The 19652-nt window shown below is 32.0% G+C and overlaps 1 protein-coding gene across 1 annotated transcript in view; it reads right to left on the bottom strand.

Annotated features, from left to right (window-relative positions):
• Pkhd1l1 (PKHD1 like 1) overlaps positions 1-19652 on the bottom strand; it is a 147724-nt gene that overhangs the window by 89911 nt on the left and 38161 nt on the right. The window contains exons 17-27 of the mRNA XM_046464638.2: positions 18789-18932; positions 16942-17099; positions 15155-15268; positions 13787-13936; positions 12467-12591; positions 10531-10694; positions 9559-9731; positions 5311-5458; positions 3632-3786; positions 1640-1762; positions 851-956 (exon numbers count right to left, since the gene is read on the bottom strand). Coding sequence (XP_046320594.1) covers positions 851-956; positions 1640-1762; positions 3632-3786; positions 5311-5458; positions 9559-9731; positions 10531-10694; positions 12467-12591; positions 13787-13936; positions 15155-15268; positions 16942-17099; positions 18789-18932 — 1560 coding nt within the window. The remainder of the gene's footprint in view (positions 1-850; positions 957-1639; positions 1763-3631; positions 3787-5310; positions 5459-9558; positions 9732-10530; positions 10695-12466; positions 12592-13786; positions 13937-15154; positions 15269-16941; positions 17100-18788; positions 18933-19652) is intronic.

The following is a 19652-nucleotide window of genomic DNA, read 5'->3' as shown; positions in this document are numbered from 1 at the left end:
AGTGTATTTTTTCAACGTAAAGATACACTAACTTTAAAACATCAATGCTTTTGAGCCGCCCATATACAATTAGGTGAAGCTTCCAACTAGCCACCAAGACTAAATATTTTAGTATCTGATACTAAAATTATACTATCTGAACTTATCCTTCTGATTGAAAAAGTCACCACTTAACAATCCTCATTCCTGTTATTTATTTCAATCCTCAGGAGTTCAGATGCAGAGTATATCATATTTTTTGAAGCAATAACATGCTATGAAGAAATGGTATAATGCATGCCCTGGACTAGACAGAACTCTTGGCAAAAATTTTCCTCTCTTATTCTCAAATCTAGTACTCAACTATTAAGTGGTAGCTGTCTTGTTACTATCCTTTTAATACTAACTATCCTAGAAGTGTTCTCAAATACTGAAATGTTATAATTAACACCCTAGCTAGAAGATTTGAACAAAAATATCTCAATGCAAAAGTGAAATTTAGAAATTGATCAAACTGGAGAATAGATTATTAGTGTCTCCTGTACTTTAAAGGCTATGCTTCAGTTTCAAGGGCAGCATTTTTTAAAAATAAAATACATAATTAGTTCTGTTTACATAGCTTTCTTATTATATATATATATATATATATATATATATATATATATATATATATATATATATGCTATGCAGAATGGTCTATTTGCCTTAGTTGATGACATCAGTATAAGCATATTTTTTTTTACAAAGGGGTATATTCCAGAAGTTTATTCATAAATTCGTCCTTCTAGTATAAGTATATTTAAAAAATCATTATTAGTCTACATTTTGCTAGTTATTTTACCCCCTCTTACTCTGTTAAAAATCAGGTTACCTTGAGAAGGACTTGTGGCAGAGATTAGGGGAGTACTCATGGGATCCCACGTAAACCCACAGTCACCTGAACATTTAGATGGAATTCCATTGACATAGACTTGAACCTTCAAGTATAGAAACAGAGCTGATTAATAAGGGTAAAGAAGCAGCTTGGATCACTAAGATATGCACAGGATTTAGAACAAATGGAATTTTGTTTGCTTGTCTAAAAAATTAGTCTGTACATTTTCTATTTTGACATTTCATTCTTTCATTCATTCAGCAAATGTGCCCTCTTTGTATCTGGCACCATTGTAAATGTTAGTAATACAGGAAATACTAAGCAAAATAGGTGACATCACTGAAGTCACCCAACTTATATTCTATTAGGGTTGGAATAGAGAGTTGCCTAAAACTATAAATGAAAAAAAATGAATACATATACTACCAGGAGTTAATTAGTAATAGGAAGAAAAACAGAGGTTGCTCTTGGGAAAGTCACCTAACTTCTTTACATTTTTAATTTCATCCTCATGAAAATGGCAGTATTAGTAATTACTTCACAGACCTATTTAAATAAAAGAACATATTCTCTAATTCTGGCAGTAGTAAATTAAAAAAAAATTCACAAGGAGGATAATTCCCCAAAAGTCATAAAATAATTTACTGATTTGATCAACTGTTAACGCAAATATTAACATGAAGATAGAGAAGTCAACCATCCTGTTTTATCAGGTCTTTAACATATTAAAAATTAGTTATCCATTTAAAATTATGCCAAGTGTTGTAAGAAAAGTTTCAAAAATACCTGTGGCTTTTGACTGGGTGTGCGCAGAAGGTCTCCCAGGATGTGTCGTCTGAATAAGCCCCCTTCTCTTACCTTTGCAACTGTCACATTAGCCTTTTCTCCAGTGATGTTGGAATCATTAACCTAATAACAGAAATCATTTTACTAGAAGGACTATGGTAAATATGACCACTCAAGTTTTTCTTTATAATTTAAGGACTAAAAGCAAAAAAGATCAAAACCACTTTTGTCACTTTTTTTTTAAAGGAAACTCTTCAAAAAAGAGAATAGTCTATTCACAGAGAAAATGCTAAGACCATTATACTATCATACATTGCATTAATTAAAATATGAATTCAATGACTAAAAATTCACTTGAATTTTTAGATTCAGTAAGTCTAGAGAAAATCAATATACTAAATTGGGTTTTTTAAAGTATTCTACACTTTTTCTAAATATAATCACTTTGATATTGTTGAATAAGTGAAAAGTTGAGTACTCTTTCCATCTGAGCATCAACTTTCCCCTTTAGCATATTTCACCTCCAACTACCCTGGATTTTCATCCACTCTTGGACTTAGGTTTTCTTCCAATGGTAAAAGTGAACCCAAATCAAATCAGTATGTACAATTTGATCATTCCAAAGTTTCTCTGCCAATATGGCAGCCTTCTGATGTATACAAGGGCTAGCAAAGTCCTGGGCTATGCGTGAGCCAACATGATGAGGCACAGAAATGATGAATAAGCAGAGAAGATTTGCTGGAAAAGAGACAAAGAGTTGGATACACTGGCAGTAGCAGAGATAACAAGAAGGAGACCAGTCACTAGAGCTATGGCAGTTATGGAATTTTCTAATTCTAGTTCCAGGCCATGTGTACTCTTAAAATAACTTCTACATCTTTTACAATCATTATTATTTTACACATCCATATAGACTGGTTTACATACTTTTTTTTGTCTCCAAAATCCCTAGCTCACACTCCTGCTGCAAAAATGATTTCATAAGTAGAGTTCTGCATTTTTCCAGCTTATGTCATGGACATCTCTCCAGCTAAATGTACATGGGTCTACATATGATCACATAGTATTCACATGGAATATGTCATTCAAACAATTATTCTCCCATTGAAGACACTTGTTTATAAGTTTTTACTGTTTTAAATAATAATGCTTCAGACTATCTTTGTGCCTGTATCATTTTATATTTATATTATTATTTCAGTAGGATGGAGTTAATATAAATGAGATTGCTGGATAATTAAGTATATATATTCAGATACTCTTAGATTATCTTCCCTCAAAGTGGTACTAATTTAAAAATGTATTAGCTAGCCATAAAAAAAACCCTAAAGTTGTACTAATTTATATTCTCACCACAATGCATGAGAGAGACTATTTCTCACTCTCATCATCACTAGAAAGCATAATCTTTTTAATGCTGGACACTCTGTGACCTAGTTACTCCTAGACTCCTCTCCTTCATGTGCTCTAGGCCTAAATCTTCTCCTCCAGCCCTTTCAACACTCTAAGCTAAAATAACTAGATGAGAATTTAAGGTGTGACCTCCTCCCCAACTAAAAAAGGTCACATTTCAAACCACAAAAGTACCAAGGACCCAGATTACAGCTCTAGTGGCAGAATTATTGACAGTGAAGCTGATTCTCCTTGTCCCCAACTCCTACCTCTTAAAATGCACCTAGATTTTGTTTCGAGACTGGCCTTTCAGGTGCTCTTTCTGTCCCTGCCAAGGGTCTTTAACTCACATATTCCTGAACTTTTTCCCATGTGGAACGGAGAATAAAGTACCAACAGTTATGAGCCATGAAAGAGTACACCTTGTCAACCTAATGTAAAGCAATCTTCTGGTCAAATGCCTTTAAAATTTTTTTGGTCTATAGTTTGACTTTTTCAGTATACACAAATAAAAATCTCCAATTTTTTTTAGAATGAGGCAGGGTGCAAATAAGCAAACAACACACAGAAGAAAACAGAAGCCAAGCCAAATGAGGGAACCTGGAGAAGATTTTGCCTTCCACATGTGCTTCTCCACTTGATGCTCCATGAGTATCCAGCACAAGTGCCCTCTTGTGTAACTGAGACTTGCCCTACTTCTTCCAGGCTCTGGAGAGCAAACTGCAAATCTGCAGCTGACATAGCAGCAGGGATGCCTGCATTCACAGAGTGGGGTAAAGAGCAGGAGTCAAGAATTTACAAACCATATTTCATTATTAAAGTACAAGTAACGTGTACTGTGTACTACTACTTGTAAGCCACACACCCTCCTCCATTAAAAGTGAAGGTGAAATGTCTCACTTGTGCTGTGAATATATATATTTATGGGAAACAATAGTTACATAATAATGTACCTCCCAACTAGGGCCTCATCTCAAATACTTTTATTTTTAATATCAATTCCCTTTATAGATATTTTAAGTTATGAATGTGGTACATCTGCTGAGGCAATGAAGAAAATATGAAAATATCATTTGTTCTGGAAATCATGTAGAAAAATACTATTAAAAATTAGTGCATCAGGGGCTGGGGTTGTGGCTCAGTAGTAGAGTGCTTGCTTAGCACGTGTGATGCCCTGGGTTCAATCCTCAGCACCACATAAAAATAATAAAATAATAAAGGTATTGTATCCATTTGCAACTAAAAAAAATTTAAAAAATAAAAAAGAAAGTAGTGCACCAAAACATTTACTATTGTTGTCTAGATCAACATTGTCTAATTTATAAACATTATGAATCACAAATATAATTTTAAATTTTTCTAAGAGTAGTAATTTTTAAAAAACAAGAACAATTACAATTATTTTGATAATAAATATTATGTAAAGAAATATATACTTAAAATGTTATTTCAATAATGTTGAAACAATATTTCAATGTTATTTATTTCACTCTATGGCACTTGTATCATTGTAAGTGCTCAGTAGCAACATATGGCTCATGGTTATGTTAGACAGAACAGGTCTTGATTATTCAATTAAAGTCATCTTTAAAAAATAATATTCTAATCCCAATTTTAGAATATGTTAATATTATTATCGTTTCTGGCTACCCTAATCATGAATACTTTTTAAAATGTATGTGTTATATAAAGATATGATTTATGAAAGTCATCTACTTTCAAAAAATTACTGTTAAGAGTATATTATATTTTTGCAGACTTTTTTCTTATATTAATGTTAAATAAGAATAATCATTACAGCCAGGCATGGTGGTGCACTCCTGTAATCCCAGCGGCTTGGGAGGCTGAGGCAGAAGGAGTACAAGTTCAAAGCCAGCCTCAGAAACTTAGCACAGCCCTAAGCAATTTATCAAGACCCTGTGTCTAAATAAAACATAAATAAGGGCTGGGGATGTGGTTCAGTGGTTAAGTGCCCCGGGTTCAATTCCCACTACCAAAAAAAAAAAAAAAAAAAAAAAGAATCATTACAAATAACAGTGGCTTTGGGTGGGTGAACTCTTTTCTAATCTAGTAACAGAAGAATTTTAAACAAAAATTATTATGTTTGGTTATGATTGGTTAATGATTGGCCAAATATGGTATGTCATACATAAACACACACACTACTTCAATGTAAAAATAGCAATAAGTAGCAATTCTCAAATGAAATAACATTTAACATTTTGTAGACTATATATTTGTATGTGTATATATCAATGTTCTGAACATTCCTCATATACCTTTGAGAACATGTCCGTAAGCATAAATGTCAAAGGTGCCACTTATAGGTGGAGAAGCTTCTTGAATTCTTTGAATATGAATCTTTGACTTCCCTGGCCAATTTTTTCCTCTGTAAACAGACTCATTCTCTGTCTCATTTGTGATTACCTAATTTCCAAAACAAATATTGATAAAATGATCAAACCAAACAATGGTTAACATGATTTCTCTTTTACTATGGTACAATCTTGTGACATGGCATAAATGAGCTTCAAGTATTCAGGATTTTTCAGAACGTTAGAGAGAGTCACATAAATCAATACAGGCTGTGCATACACAGCTATAATAATGAGGCCAAAGTCAACTCAGTCGTTTGTGTAGCAATCAACTGGAACCACAGTAATACCTCATTAATTCAGAATGTACCCTCCATCACTCAAGGAACAAATATTTATCGAGCATACATTCTGTTCAATGTACAAAGCTCATGACTATGGACAGAAAAGAAGCAGGAGATGCAATCTTGGTTATCAGAAAACTAAAAACCATTCTGAAGAAATAGCATATGGGGACTTGATAAACAATATAAAGAAGAATATGGTAGTAGAGGGACTGGTCTAGTCTTACTGGTGACTTTTTAAATACTGAGTACCAATCAATTCTCAGAAGCAACACTTTATAGAGATTCTTAGATTATAACCTTAATCGTGTTCTCTCCACTTTCAGTCCTTCAGTTATCTGTCAATCTTATGGAATTAAAAATGATGCACAAGTAGATAAACATAAGTGCCAGATGACATATGGAAGAATGTTTACATCAACTTTATTCACAATGACCCTAAACTGAATATAGTGCAAAAGACCATTAACACAACAGATAAATGGCGGTATGTTTATTCCATGGAATAATGTACAATAATGAAAAACAAAAATAACTGTAGCTAAATGTAACAAATGAATCTCTCAATATTGGCTAAAGGAAGCTAGATACAAAAGATTGCATTCTTTTTTTTTTTTTTTTTTTTTTGTGTGTGTGTGTGTGGTGCTGGGAATTAAACCCAGGGCCTTGTGCATGTGAGACAAGCAGTCTACCAACTGAGTTATATCCCTAGCCCTAAAAGATTGCATTGTTATGAGTCATTGATATAAAGTTTAAAAATAGGCAAAAGTATTTAATGGTGGTAAAAGTGAAAAAATGGTTATCTGGGTGTAAGGGATTTGTAATCTAATGACAAGGAGGAGATAAAAAGAAATCTCTCAGGAAACTAATGACTTCCTTTACCTTGATCTGAATGGTTGTTATGAGTGTATTTATTTGGTAAAAATTCATTGAGTTCAGCAAATTTCAGGATACAACATCAATGCACAAAAGAATTATATTTCTAAGTACAAATGATGAACATGTGAAAACCAAAATTTAAAATATACCACTTAAAATTGCTTCCAGAAAAATGAAATATATACATATCTAACAAAACATGTTGTAGATCTGATCTGAAAATTGAAAAATTCTGGTTAAAGTAATAAATAAGTCCTATCCTAAATATGCTGATTTTTCTTTTTTGTACAACATATTGGAACCTAAATCAATGAAAAGACATACTCTGTTCATGAGATGGAATACTCAACATAATTAAGATGCCAATTCTTATTAAAACAATATATCGGCTTAAGGCAATGAGTATCAAAAAGCCAGCAAGATTTTGTGTAGACATAATCAGTGTTATTCTAAAATGTGTACCAAAAGGCATAGGAACTAGAATTGCATAAGTACTGTCACACAAGAAGAATAAACTGAGAGAATTCTTTCTACTAGATGTTAAGGCTTACTATATAGCTATAGTGATCAAGACAGTGTGGTATTGGCAGAAAGATCAACATGTAGAAAATATAACAGAATGATCAAGATAGTGTGGTACTGGCAGAAGGATCAACATGTAGAAAATAGAATAGAATAGATACCCCAGAAGTAAACCCACACAAATATGGCCTACTGATTTTTCATAAAAGTACAAAGGTAATTAAATGGAGAAAAGTTATATTTTCAATAAATGGTGCCAGAGCAACTGGAGCCACAGGTAGAACAATAAACCTGGTCCTAAAATCATATCTTATATAAAAATTCAAATGAATCATGGCCTTAAGTGTAAAATGCAAATCTATAAAACTTTTAGAAAAAAAATGTTTAAGACTTGAAACCAAAGGCACCATTCATAAGAGAAAAACAATTGTCACAATGGTAAATTGGATTCTATCAAAACTAACAATTTTTCCACTATGAAAGACTTTGAAGATGAGAAGACAAAGTATGGTCTGGGACAAAATTTTTGTTAATCACATATCTGACAAGGAACCTGAATCTAGGATATAAAAAGACTTTTAAAAACTCAACAATATGGAATAGACAACCTGATTAGAAAATGGGCAAAAGATATAAGAAGACATTTTATATATGATATATGAGGTTATTGTTTAGATATTAGGTGTATCCCAAAAGGTCATGTGGGAGACAATGCAAGAATATTCAGAGGTGAAATGATTGGGCTATGAGAGCCTTAACCCAATCAGTGAATTGTTCCTCTGATGGTATTAACTGAGTGGTAACTGAAGGCAGGTAGGATGAGGCTGGAGGAGGCGGGTCACTGGAGGCATGCTTTCGGGGAGCGGGGGTATATATTTTGTTTGTACAGTGGAGCTCTCTGCTTTCTGATCATCATGTGAGCTGCTTCCCTCTGCCATACTCTTCCACTATGATGTTCAGCCTCACCTGAGGAATGTATCAGGCTGTCTATGGATCAAGACCTCTGAAACTGTGAGCCCCTAAATGAAATTTTTCTTCCCTAAAGTTGTTCTTGTCAGGTCATTTGGTTACACCAGAAAAAAAAAATATATGAGCAGTAGATAAACCCATAAAAACATGTTTATCATTAGCCATTGGGGAAGACAACTTAAAACCAAAATAACTTATAAGAATGGCTAAAATGAAAAAATATATATGTAGTGATAACACCAAATGCTTACAAAATGGATCACTCATACATTGCTGGTGGCTAAAAGGGTAGCACAAGAATGCTTATAATGGAAGTGTTGGTAGTAGTCATATGCATCTACACTTGTGATAGGATTGCACAGAACTGCACACACACACACGCAAATAAGTGTATGAAAAGCTGATAAAATCTAAATAAGGTTGATTAGTGGATTGTATCAATGCGTATTTCCTAGTTGTCACATTATATTTTACAAGAAGTTACCATGATGGGGAGTAATAGGTGAAGGTTATAGGTATGTGTTTATATTATTTCTTACAACTGAATATGACTCTACAATTATCTCAAAAGTAAAGTTTTAAAAACAATTCATGGATCTGTACATTAAACCTGTGTGCATATTATTGCATTTATCTTTCATTTCTATATTTTTAAAAAGAACACAAAAATTAAATCCCATATTATCCAACTAAATCTTCAATTATAGCTAAAACTTACACATAACAATCACCAATTATCAGTTTTATGAGTAATCTTGAAAACTGGGAGACTGTTGACATAGATATTTGAGAACACAAAGCCCTGAGTTAGCACATTTTGTAATAGAGCTAAGAGTAAAACACTAGAAAACATTTACAAGACATTTATCTGGAAGCTATGAAGACTAAAACATTGAGCCAGCATGGGGTAAAGGCAATTTTGGAGAATACTGATAGTTTTTCATTATCTTTAATCATAAAGTTGGTAAGTTAAAGTTTTCTGTGACTCTCTAATTACAAGAGTTAATAATTTAAACTTTAATCTTGAGCTTATTTACTTGTTTTTAATTTGTTGTAGGAAATAATATTAACTTATCATGTATTTTTACAGGAAATTAAACTTTAAAATGCTTATCACATTTGTAGTTTTTAATACTGATCTTATAAATCATCCAAGCAGTTCAAAACCTATGCAAATTATTTTGGAATTATGGAAGAGACCTTGACTTTTCCTTGTAAGTCAATATGAAATTTCTGCTTAAATCTGACTAATTTTGATTCTTAAGGATATTTACCCTGTTTTCTTTACCCATGAATATTTTCTGAATATTTTTTCATGCTTAAAGTCCATGTTCTTGCTCAAGTAAAACAAGTTTATAAATAATTTGTCTTAAAATAATTGCCTTATCAAAAGATATTCAATCTAAATATCAGCAATTTTCAAAAAATTTTAAATTAATTACATTAAAAGAAATGATCATTAAGTTGAAAATAGTAACTTATAAAATTCTAGGCTTACCTGTCCAAAGTTTACAGCCATCAGGGGTATATTATGACTGCAATTATATGAAGTCATGGTAATAAAATATTGGATTGTTATAGTTGATCCATTAATTTTGCTCTGATTCACCTGAAAGTGCTTTAAAAATATACCTTTATTTGCTAATGCTGGAAGTCTTCTCTTTGGCATTTCTAAAGAATGTAAATAAATAAAGTAAATGGGAAATACATTGTAGTGTTTTATTTTTATTTTTATTATCATATCTCATACGTATGAGTTTAATAACAGGATTAAGCCCACAATGTTAAGACTATCAAAAATAACTTTTTCATTTTTAGCTAATAATGTCAGTGTCAATAGGTGAATTTTAGGAATGACTGTCCCTCCTGATAGTTGGTTTCTCAAAGATAAAACAAACAAAATGAAAATGTTTGCCATGGTGTATTTTTTGATAAGCAAAATCAGCACTATAAAACAAATTCTTGCTTTAATGAGAAAGTATATTTATTAACAAACAAAATTCAGGACTATACGGCTAATCTTGCTATAATGAGAAAGTTTATATTAAGAATGAATTTATTCTTACAAAAGGACAAATCATCTTGCCCTTTCCATTAAAAATAAAGTAAAATCATAATATTATTTATTTTATTTCATTTCATTATATATGTAATATGTATGTGTATATATATATTATATGTAATATATATTATATGTAATATATATATATATATATATATATATATATATATACATATATTTGGTGCTAGCGTTCAAACCCAGGGCCTTGTGCATGCTAAGAAAGCACTCAACCACTGAACAACACTCTCAGTCCCTAAATTATAATACTATGGAGGTAAAAGAATGAATCATGAATATTCAAAGATTAATATTCCGGTCTATACAGAACATAAGAACAATATCCACAGTAGAATTTTATTATATGACACATTTAGAAGACAACTGTAGATATAAAATGATAGAACATACCAACCAATGTTGAGATTGTAGATGTCTGTCCAATGTATACTACATCCACATAGAAGAACTGTGATTCTGATGCTTTCTGCAAACTAATCCTTTGAAGAGAAAAATCTGTTCCATCATATTTGGTTTGTATGAGATCCAGAAGATCTATGCAAGTGTAAGTCCAACTGAAATAATTAAATCAATGTACAAATTAGTAATAAAAATACATTGCAAAAGTCATTAAACTTTTTAAAGAGTAAAAGCCCCTCCACCAAGATGTTAATCAAACATACTCATTAGCACAAAAAAAGTAGGCAAACAAGAAATACCAGCAGAAACGTACATTGGTAGTAAAAGCTTTAATATTACAAACAACTTCAGGTTTTCTTTTATTTATAAGCCTTGGTAGTAGATACAGAAATGTAAAATAACATTCTATAACAGTAGGTAAAGGGCATACATTGGTATAGAGAACTTTAACAAAAAACAAGACACAAAATAGTTAATATTTTATTTTATTTTTTATTTTTATTTTTTTGAATTTAACATAAATTTTATTAATCAAATGGGTAGAATTTTATATCTTAGAGTATAATAAGCAGGATACAAGCAGCCTGAGGAAGTGTACATATATTTGAGGAAAGGTAGAGTTTAAGAATGTTTCATTCAGTTAAAGCTATGATTTTTATCTTATAATAACCCACAAGGAGGTGATGGCATAGCAAAAAAAAATTCCACACAATGCTACTCCAGTGAGCTCTTCTGAAAGTACTGTCAAGTTCCAGTTTTGCTTCTCAACACTGGACTGAATTTACTGTTATAGCTGACATTTTTAACTAAAATAGTTGATTCTAATATCCTATTTTTCCATTTCTAATACAGGATATGATATAATAGCATGCTAATATTTTACAGAGCACAGAGGTAGTTGCATGAGTGTATACATTTCTTAAAACTCACAGAACTGTGCACTTTGAATGAATTCAGCTTTATGTAAGTCATACTTCAAACAACATATCTAACATTTATGAGAAGTATTTTCTAAAATACAGAGTGTGTGTCTTTTCATTGTTATTTCTACTATAAATGGATTTTTTCATACATTGCAGATAGAAATATAGTCAGGATTTACATTAATTTCAAGCTATAACTATTTTTAAAGACTCAAAGCATAATTATACAGAACTAACTGTGCTTGAGTTATGACAATTGTAGTCATTTAAAAGTATTGTCTAGACTCATTCAGATACTTCCTTTATAATTCCTTATTTGAAGTTCTACATGTTTAACTTTTGGCAAAGTAAGCATTACTTCAAAATACCTTTTCTCCCTTTATCTTATATATTCATCAAAACATTCTATTTTCTCTACTACCACATAGCAAGCACTTTTTGCCCCTGGTGATTGAAGTCCAGTAACAAAATTCTGATAAGCTAAGCTAATCTGTTTCTACTGTTTTCCATTAGCTGAGAACATACTGGATTTAATATATGATTTAAATTCTAAAGTTTACTATCATTTTGTATTTTTTAATTACTGGGTATTGATCAGTGTTCTTTACCACTGCACTAAATTCCCAACCCTTTTAAAAATTTTGAGACAGGGTTTTGCAAAGTTGCTGCAGCTGGCCTAGAACTTGCAATCCTCCTTCCTGCATCTCCAGAGTTACTGGGATTACAGGCATGTGTTACCATGACTACCTTGCCTTGTTTTTCAAATGGTCATATGTGATGATGATGATGATACTAGGCCACTTTTTATTTTCTTAATCTATACATTTCTAATCTATTTCTGTTAGGAAGCACTTGTACAGACTAGAAATGTTCTAATTTAGATCCATGTGCTCAAGATTTCCCCTCTCTCCAAATAAAACAAGAAAGGAATTTATCTTTGTAAAAACATATAAACATATATTATAGTAAAACTTAAGTTTTTCAAAATTCATAGTACAACTTACTTGTTTCCATAAGCAAAGTAATATGTAAATTGTATATCAGCACTTCTAGTAATCTTGCCATTGTCTTGGTACTGAAATTTTAGACCAATACAATTTTTCAGGAATCCTTTGTATGCTAAACATAACTATATAAAAAAATGGTAAAAGTTAGCATATCTTCCCATTAAATTGTTTTGTAACAATTCAAATTAACCCAATACAATTAAATAAATATTTGTTGAACCTTTTCCATATATACTATACAGAGAAAGGCAAGATTAATTTCAGCTAGTAGCTGTAGGAGAATAATTGGGGAAGATTTTATAAACAAGGAAATGGAGTCAAAGTGACCTAACAACTAATGATTAATTCTTTATTGTTTTCTTAGATATGATTTCCTTTAAAAATGGGAACAGTTCATTCCCTGTGGAGGTGAGCTATCTATTAACTAAATTGTTCACTAAACTTAAAAGTCATTGCAGATGAAGAGAGAAGAGAGGTAAATATTCAGACAGATTAATCAGGATATGAATTAAGAGATAGAGATGAAAGTAAAATAGTAATTAAAAACTTGTTTTAATGGTCCCAAACTCCTTAAGCATGCCAGATATTTTAAGAACTTAGAACATTGGACTTTTTGCCACATTTGAGAATTTGGGGCAGGGAGTGGGGGTGGGCGTGGAGGGGTACTGGGGATTGAACTCAAGGACACTCAACCACTGAGTCACATCCTCAGCTCTATTTCATATTTTACTTAGAGACAGAATCTCAGTGAGTTGCTTAGTGCCTGGCTCTTGCTGAGGCTGGCTTTGAACCCATGATCCTCTTGCCTCAGCCTCCCAAGCCACTAGGATTACAGGTGTGCGCCACCGCACCTGAACATATTTGAGAATTTTAAAAACAAGAAAAAGCAAAAAGTTATGCTTATTGGTTTTAAAATATTTATCCTAAAATGGCCATCTCTTCAATTCATGATTTTCTTTCGTGTTTCCCCAACTAAACACTCAAGATCAGCTTATAATGGCTATCCATTTTGTTTCTTCCTAATTAATTAAGAAAAATGGAGGATATTATACATTTTAATTATTTTAGTATTCGAACTATGTGCAAATCATGTCTTCTAAGATTATGAGATAAAGAAGAATATATGATATATAGACACACACACACACACACACACACACACACGTTTTTTTTTTCTTTTTAGAATTGCCAGAAGAGGAATCACTAAAGCACCCAGAATGTGAGCCACAGTGCCTGTTCAACATGACATAATTTCATGAAATTTTATTACCAAGGTGAATTTCAGATTCAATTAGCATATCATTTTGTTGAGCATACCTGATTATAAGGAAATAATAAAATGTTTCCATATGGTAATCTGTTTGGCTTAACATCTGTCGAGTCAAAAAGAACAGCTGGATTTTTCAGGGAATAACGACCACAGTAAGCATCAGTTTCAGCTGTCTTCTGCCCTCTATTAATACGTTCCTATAAAAACAACATTTCAAATGAAAACATGATTTGTTTCTTGATTTTCTCCCACCATACCCAAACAATTGTTCAAAGTTCAATACTGTTTCTCAAATGACTCAAACTTGAAATATTCTCTCCTTTCCTGGAAGTTCTAAAGCTCCCCTCTGACCCATAACCTTGTATTTGTATTTAATTATTTCTCAAGTCCTTTTTATATTATGAACCGGTCAAGGATATTTATTCATTCCTTCTATGATTGTGTGTTCAGTGTTTACTATATGGCAGGTTTTTGTTTGCTTTTTGTTTAATTTTTAAAATTTAATTTTGTTTAATCACTTTCAAAATTTAAGTGATGAAGACAATATTCCTATATACAGGAGCCATTGGTTTAGAACAAAGGAATCAAGGATTATACAATGAAGGCTGAACAGAGGCATCAAGCCCACATGAAGGGATCAAGAAAACTGACTCAGAGCAAGTTACAAATGAGTTAAGACCAAAGTCATGAGGAGTTGTTCAATTGGAAAAAAGAGCCAGGGGGGCTTCAGAAGGAGAGTAAAATACATACAAAAAGCAGAGGTAGATAGGTAAGAGCCTGGTATTGGAAAATATAGGTAGGTAAAGCTGGGTTGAGCAAAGAAAGGAGTGTTGGGATGGTGATGGGAGATGCAGTAGGAAAGGAGTGAATATTAATTACTTCTGCGGCCCTCAGGGCCTCTAGTAACAAATTCAGATGTACATGTGTTTATTAAGGTGAGCAGGTTTCCCATTAAATAGAAAGGTTTTCCTATTTTTCCTCACTAATACATCTGCTCTTACAAAGTATAATATGATATATATTTTTAAGAATTCACAGTTACTTCTTGAGTGTTATAAATTAAATAATTTGACTATTTCCTTTTTATTCTTAAAATATTCACTTGGAACAAGTGCATATCTACCTGACATGCTAATTTTGCTCACTTTCTGTTGGTTAAGTAAATTTAACCAACAGAAAGTGAGCAAAATTAGCAAATTTGTGGGATGTAAATGAAGCTTTCACAAATGAATTATTTTATCATGTAAGAAGATGCTAGGATAGGCCTTACCAATAAATCTGTAACAAAATTGTTTTTACAATTTGACTTTGAATAATAACAGAATCAATGCTAGTTCAAAAAGGAAATAATAAAGCCCCAATATTTATATGAATACTTATTTGATCAATTTCAAGGTTAATGAAATATTTCATACCAGGTCAAAATCAGTTTCATAGTCTCTGAAGTATTTCACAACAAATCCTTCTTCAAAATGTGCAATTTGTGGCGGACATTTAGTGCTAACCATTTCTTCCACTGCTGCCTGAAACTAAATTAACAATATGTGCTGTAATAACTTCTTTTTCATGAAGTCTTAGAACATTAGTAGTTCTACTAATTAGTTCTAACAATGTTTTTATAATTCCTATGTTAGCCATAATTATGGGATAATTATCAAAATAATTTTAAGTTAATGTGTATTTTAGTGTCCAATAATTTTTCAAAGTTTTATTTTAGAATAAAATAGTTATATCGGACTGGCTACTATTAGCATGGTTATAAGTTAAATGTTTTAAAGAGAATTAGAAAGAAAACTTAAATCAATAATTAAACAGATTCTGAATAAAAGACTTCCCCAAATATCTCAAAATTAACCAAACTATATACTCTAATGCAATCCATTTTTCAAAAGAGGAGATGCATGTACTATAAGTCTATATTTCAGATTATTTAAAAATAATAAATAAATTATTTAAAAATAATAAATAATTAAAAATAATAATAATAAATATTTAAAAATAATAAATAATAATAATAAATAATAAAAAATAATAATATAAAGGAATTGGTACATTCATGAGTCCCTTATCATCTCTACATCTGTTGATCTGGCAAAGCACAAAAATAATTATTGTTTAGAAATGAGGGCCCGAGCCAGGCAGGGTAGCCCTCGATTGTGATCCCAGCAGCTTGGGAGGCTGAGACAAGAGGATTGCAAATTCGATACCAGCTTCAGCAATTTAGTGAAGTCCTAGCAACTCTGCAAAACCAGTCTCAAAATAAAAAATAAAAATGGACTAAAGGTGTTACTCAGTGGTTAAGCACCTGTGGGTTCAATCCCTAATTCCAAAAAAAAAATATTGAGAGAGAATTAAGGACTCGAGACTGGAGATGTGGCTCAGTGGTAAAGTGCTTGCCTAACTGAGTAGGGCTTTGGGTTTGATGTCCAGCACTCCCATACACACACACACACACACACACACAAAACAACAACAATAACAACAAAGGATTAGGGGCTTGAGATAATGTATAATGTCTAATCATCAAACAAATTATGATTTAAATACAGGAAGGTAGTTGTCAAAATTCAGTAACCATAACATTCTTTCTCTAAGGAGAGCTTCCCCACATGCAGGTATATTAAGTCCTGTTGATACAAACCCAAGGACTCCCTTTTCCTTCCCTCTATCTTTGTGATGTCTCCTCCATTCTCCCCTCACTATGGATTGTGTCCAACCCACCATGCCAAGTAGGAGAATATATTACTACTCCTTAAACATTTCTTTATAGAAGATTGACATTTAGATAATTTTCTATGTAATAAAATAACAAGAGATTTAAACTTCATTATTAAGTTTTTTTACTATACTACATCTCTCAAGGATTTTCTGACTTTTATGTGATGACCAGTTGGATTTTGGATGAAGATGAATGCTGGCATGGGTAGAGGGACAGAGAGCCTGTACTCAAAAGCAAAACAAGGTTCTAATAACTTTGAGATACTTTGTCCAGAAAAAGGGTGCAGACTTTGTGCTCAATTGTCTCTGTGTCCCCTTAGACAAAAATGTTCATGATATATAAATCTTAGTAAGCTGATCAAATTCTAAATGATTTATGTGAATTTTGGAAGTAATGTCTCTTTCTCATTTGTCTATAAAGGTTCGGTGAACACCACCAGATGGTGCTGGGAAAATGCATGGTAGGAATATTCCTGGAGCATACTTCAACTTCTGATGACGCTGGAGTAAGAGGCACTGAGGCAATCCCATCCCAGTTCAATGTGAATGTCTCCAAACTGGGTTTCCCTTTGGTTTGTTCTATAATATCCAGTGTGACATTATTCCCTTCAAGTACTTCATAACCAAGCAGATCAAAGTCTCCTGAAATGAAGTACCAAACAATTTTAAGAGTTAATTAGTAACATACCAAATATCTATAACAGACATTCAAATAATGCCAAATTGTTTTTATTTGGAGTCCCATTAATTCAAAATAAGGATGAATAGGGGAAAAGAAGAGCAGATCCCCGCAATTGAGTAGATTTATTCATAGCAGAAATAGCAAAACAGTGAAGTGGTATCTACCAAAGTTCTTTATGACTTAAGAAGAAATATTATAAGATAAACAGAGGGATACAACTGGGGATATGCAGTATAGATCAATGGGCAGGAGGATATTCCAAAAAAATATTTTAGTTCTATGCCAATATCATTATTTTAATGTAGAGGGCTTGACTGGGCTATTTTCTTTATGTATGAATAGGGCAAAAAGCTGATTTCCAAAAACCAGCCCAGACCTATGAGGCTTGGTCAGACAATGTCACTTTGAGAGAAACAAGACCTTGTCCTTGGAGGTTTCTCCTCTTTGGAAGGATACTATATTAGTTGAATCCCATTGATCTTCTTTATTGGGTAAAGGCTGACAATATATTCAGCCATGGTTTTAGTACCATATTTTTTAAGGTCACTGCTGAAGCCTCAAAATTTGTTTCTGATCTATAAACAGATCAATAAGAGTAGCTATATCCTCATTTTTATAGTATTTTGAACAACTAACTTTTTGAAATTTTTGGAGCTTCAATTCATATTAAACAAAATTCTTCATCTCCCGTTCAACAATCAAATTAACAATTTCATAAAATAAAACAAACATTGAGGTAACATTCTACTTTCATGAATTGGAAAATAAACACACACACACCCCAGGGACCTACTTTATAAGCTTAGACATACCAAATAGCCAAATTGCTTACTAACTTTAACTGAAGACAGAATATCTACCTCAATATTGCCAAAAATGTCATGTATAAAACATTACTATGAGGGCTGGGGATGTGGCTCAAGTGGTAGCGCGCTTGCCTGGCATGCGTGCGGCCCGGGTTCGATACTCAGCACCACATACAAAACAAAGATGTTGTGTCCGCCAATAACTAACTAAATAAATAAATATTAAAATTCTCTCTCTCTCTCTCTCTCGTTAAAAAATAAAATAAAACATTAATATGAGGTTAAAAGCTATTACTTGAAAATATTCTTAAAAGGTTGAGAGATCAAATAATTTTGCATTAAACCCAGGTGAATTGATTTTTTTTTAACAGCAGGACTCCTTAAGGATGTTAATATTCTAATGAGTTCTGTCAATTTTCAAGGAGTCTGATATGAAATGTTTCCCTTGTGAATTAGACCACATAATCCTTTCTTCAGGCAAGATTTGGTCAGACTAATGTCTCCTGAATAATATGGATTTACTTAAATTTTATTTTCAGAATTAATATTTTCACTGATTGTAAAAAGTATGATACTATATCAATGAATGCATTTGCAGTGCACACAGTGTATTTCTCCTGCATTGGAGTTGTATATTTCTTGAAATAAAACTAAAATTTAAATTAATATAGAAATAAAATGTACCATTTAATTTCCATTTCTCCTGGCATTGATCAAGGCTATGAATCTATTTTCCTCTATCATTTTATGGAACTTTTTTTTTTTTTTTTTTACCTTTCATAGTAGAGTTGCCCGGGGTGTCGTTTATTTCCTGGAGAAGCACAAAATGAAATACAAGCTTACCTCTAGTTGATACAAAGGTTATTGTGTAGATAAAGCCCTGGTGATTCCTTTTTCTTATTACTTGAACTGTGTCGGGTTTTATAGACCAGAGGTCATTCAAAGCTGATTGCATTAGGAAGCCAGAAGCATCAGCAGGTAACAAGACTTTTGGATGAATTAAAAAAGAAAAAAAAAAGGCAGATGAATTGAAATCTTTCTGGCTTACAACAGACAAAGTATGTTTTGTACTTTTTTTAAAGCAGCCATACTCTGTAACATGTGAGTTATCACTTAGAGAAATTAAGCTCTGAAATTGATTTGTTCAATAGTTTGGCTTTTTAATTGGTTTGTGATATTTTTGAGACCAGGGATCATATTTTACTATTTAATATTCCCATAATAAGAAGTATGTATTTTGCAAACAGTGAGCACTCATTAATATTTATCAGTTGAAATAATTAACAGAAATAGCAAAAGAATTTTTTTTAGAATTTATTATCAAATATAGAAATCTTCTATTATTAACCAACAAATTAGTGTATCATAGGTCTATCTCTTAATTTGGGAAATTGAAAGATATGTTTATATCATTGTAAGGATAAATTTAATTTTTATTTTCTGAATTTATACCTGTGAGCCACAGAAACATAAAATCCTTATATGGATTTAGATATATGTATTTATAATTATCCTTATAAAAATGATGGTATATGCCATAAAGCTGTGTATATTTATGTCATTTTCTATCCCAATCTGAAGGCTTTTCTTCATGATTTATTTTTCTCCTTTGTCTAGCATATTATTAAAATGATAATTACCAAACAGTACCACAAGACTTAGAGTAAATCCTTTGTAGCTACATCTATATGTAAAAAGAAACAACAT

This window comes from Marmota monax, unplaced genomic scaffold (genome assembly GCF_021218885.2).
Source record: "Marmota monax isolate L192 unplaced genomic scaffold, Marmota_monax_Labrador192_F-V1.1 WCK01_AAM20220418_F8-fsc00003, whole genome shotgun sequence".
NCBI classification, from domain to species: Eukaryota; Metazoa; Chordata; class Mammalia; order Rodentia; family Sciuridae; genus Marmota; species Marmota monax.
Note: the sequence above shows the minus strand (reverse complement) of the source record. Positions and strands in the feature narration are given on the sequence as shown.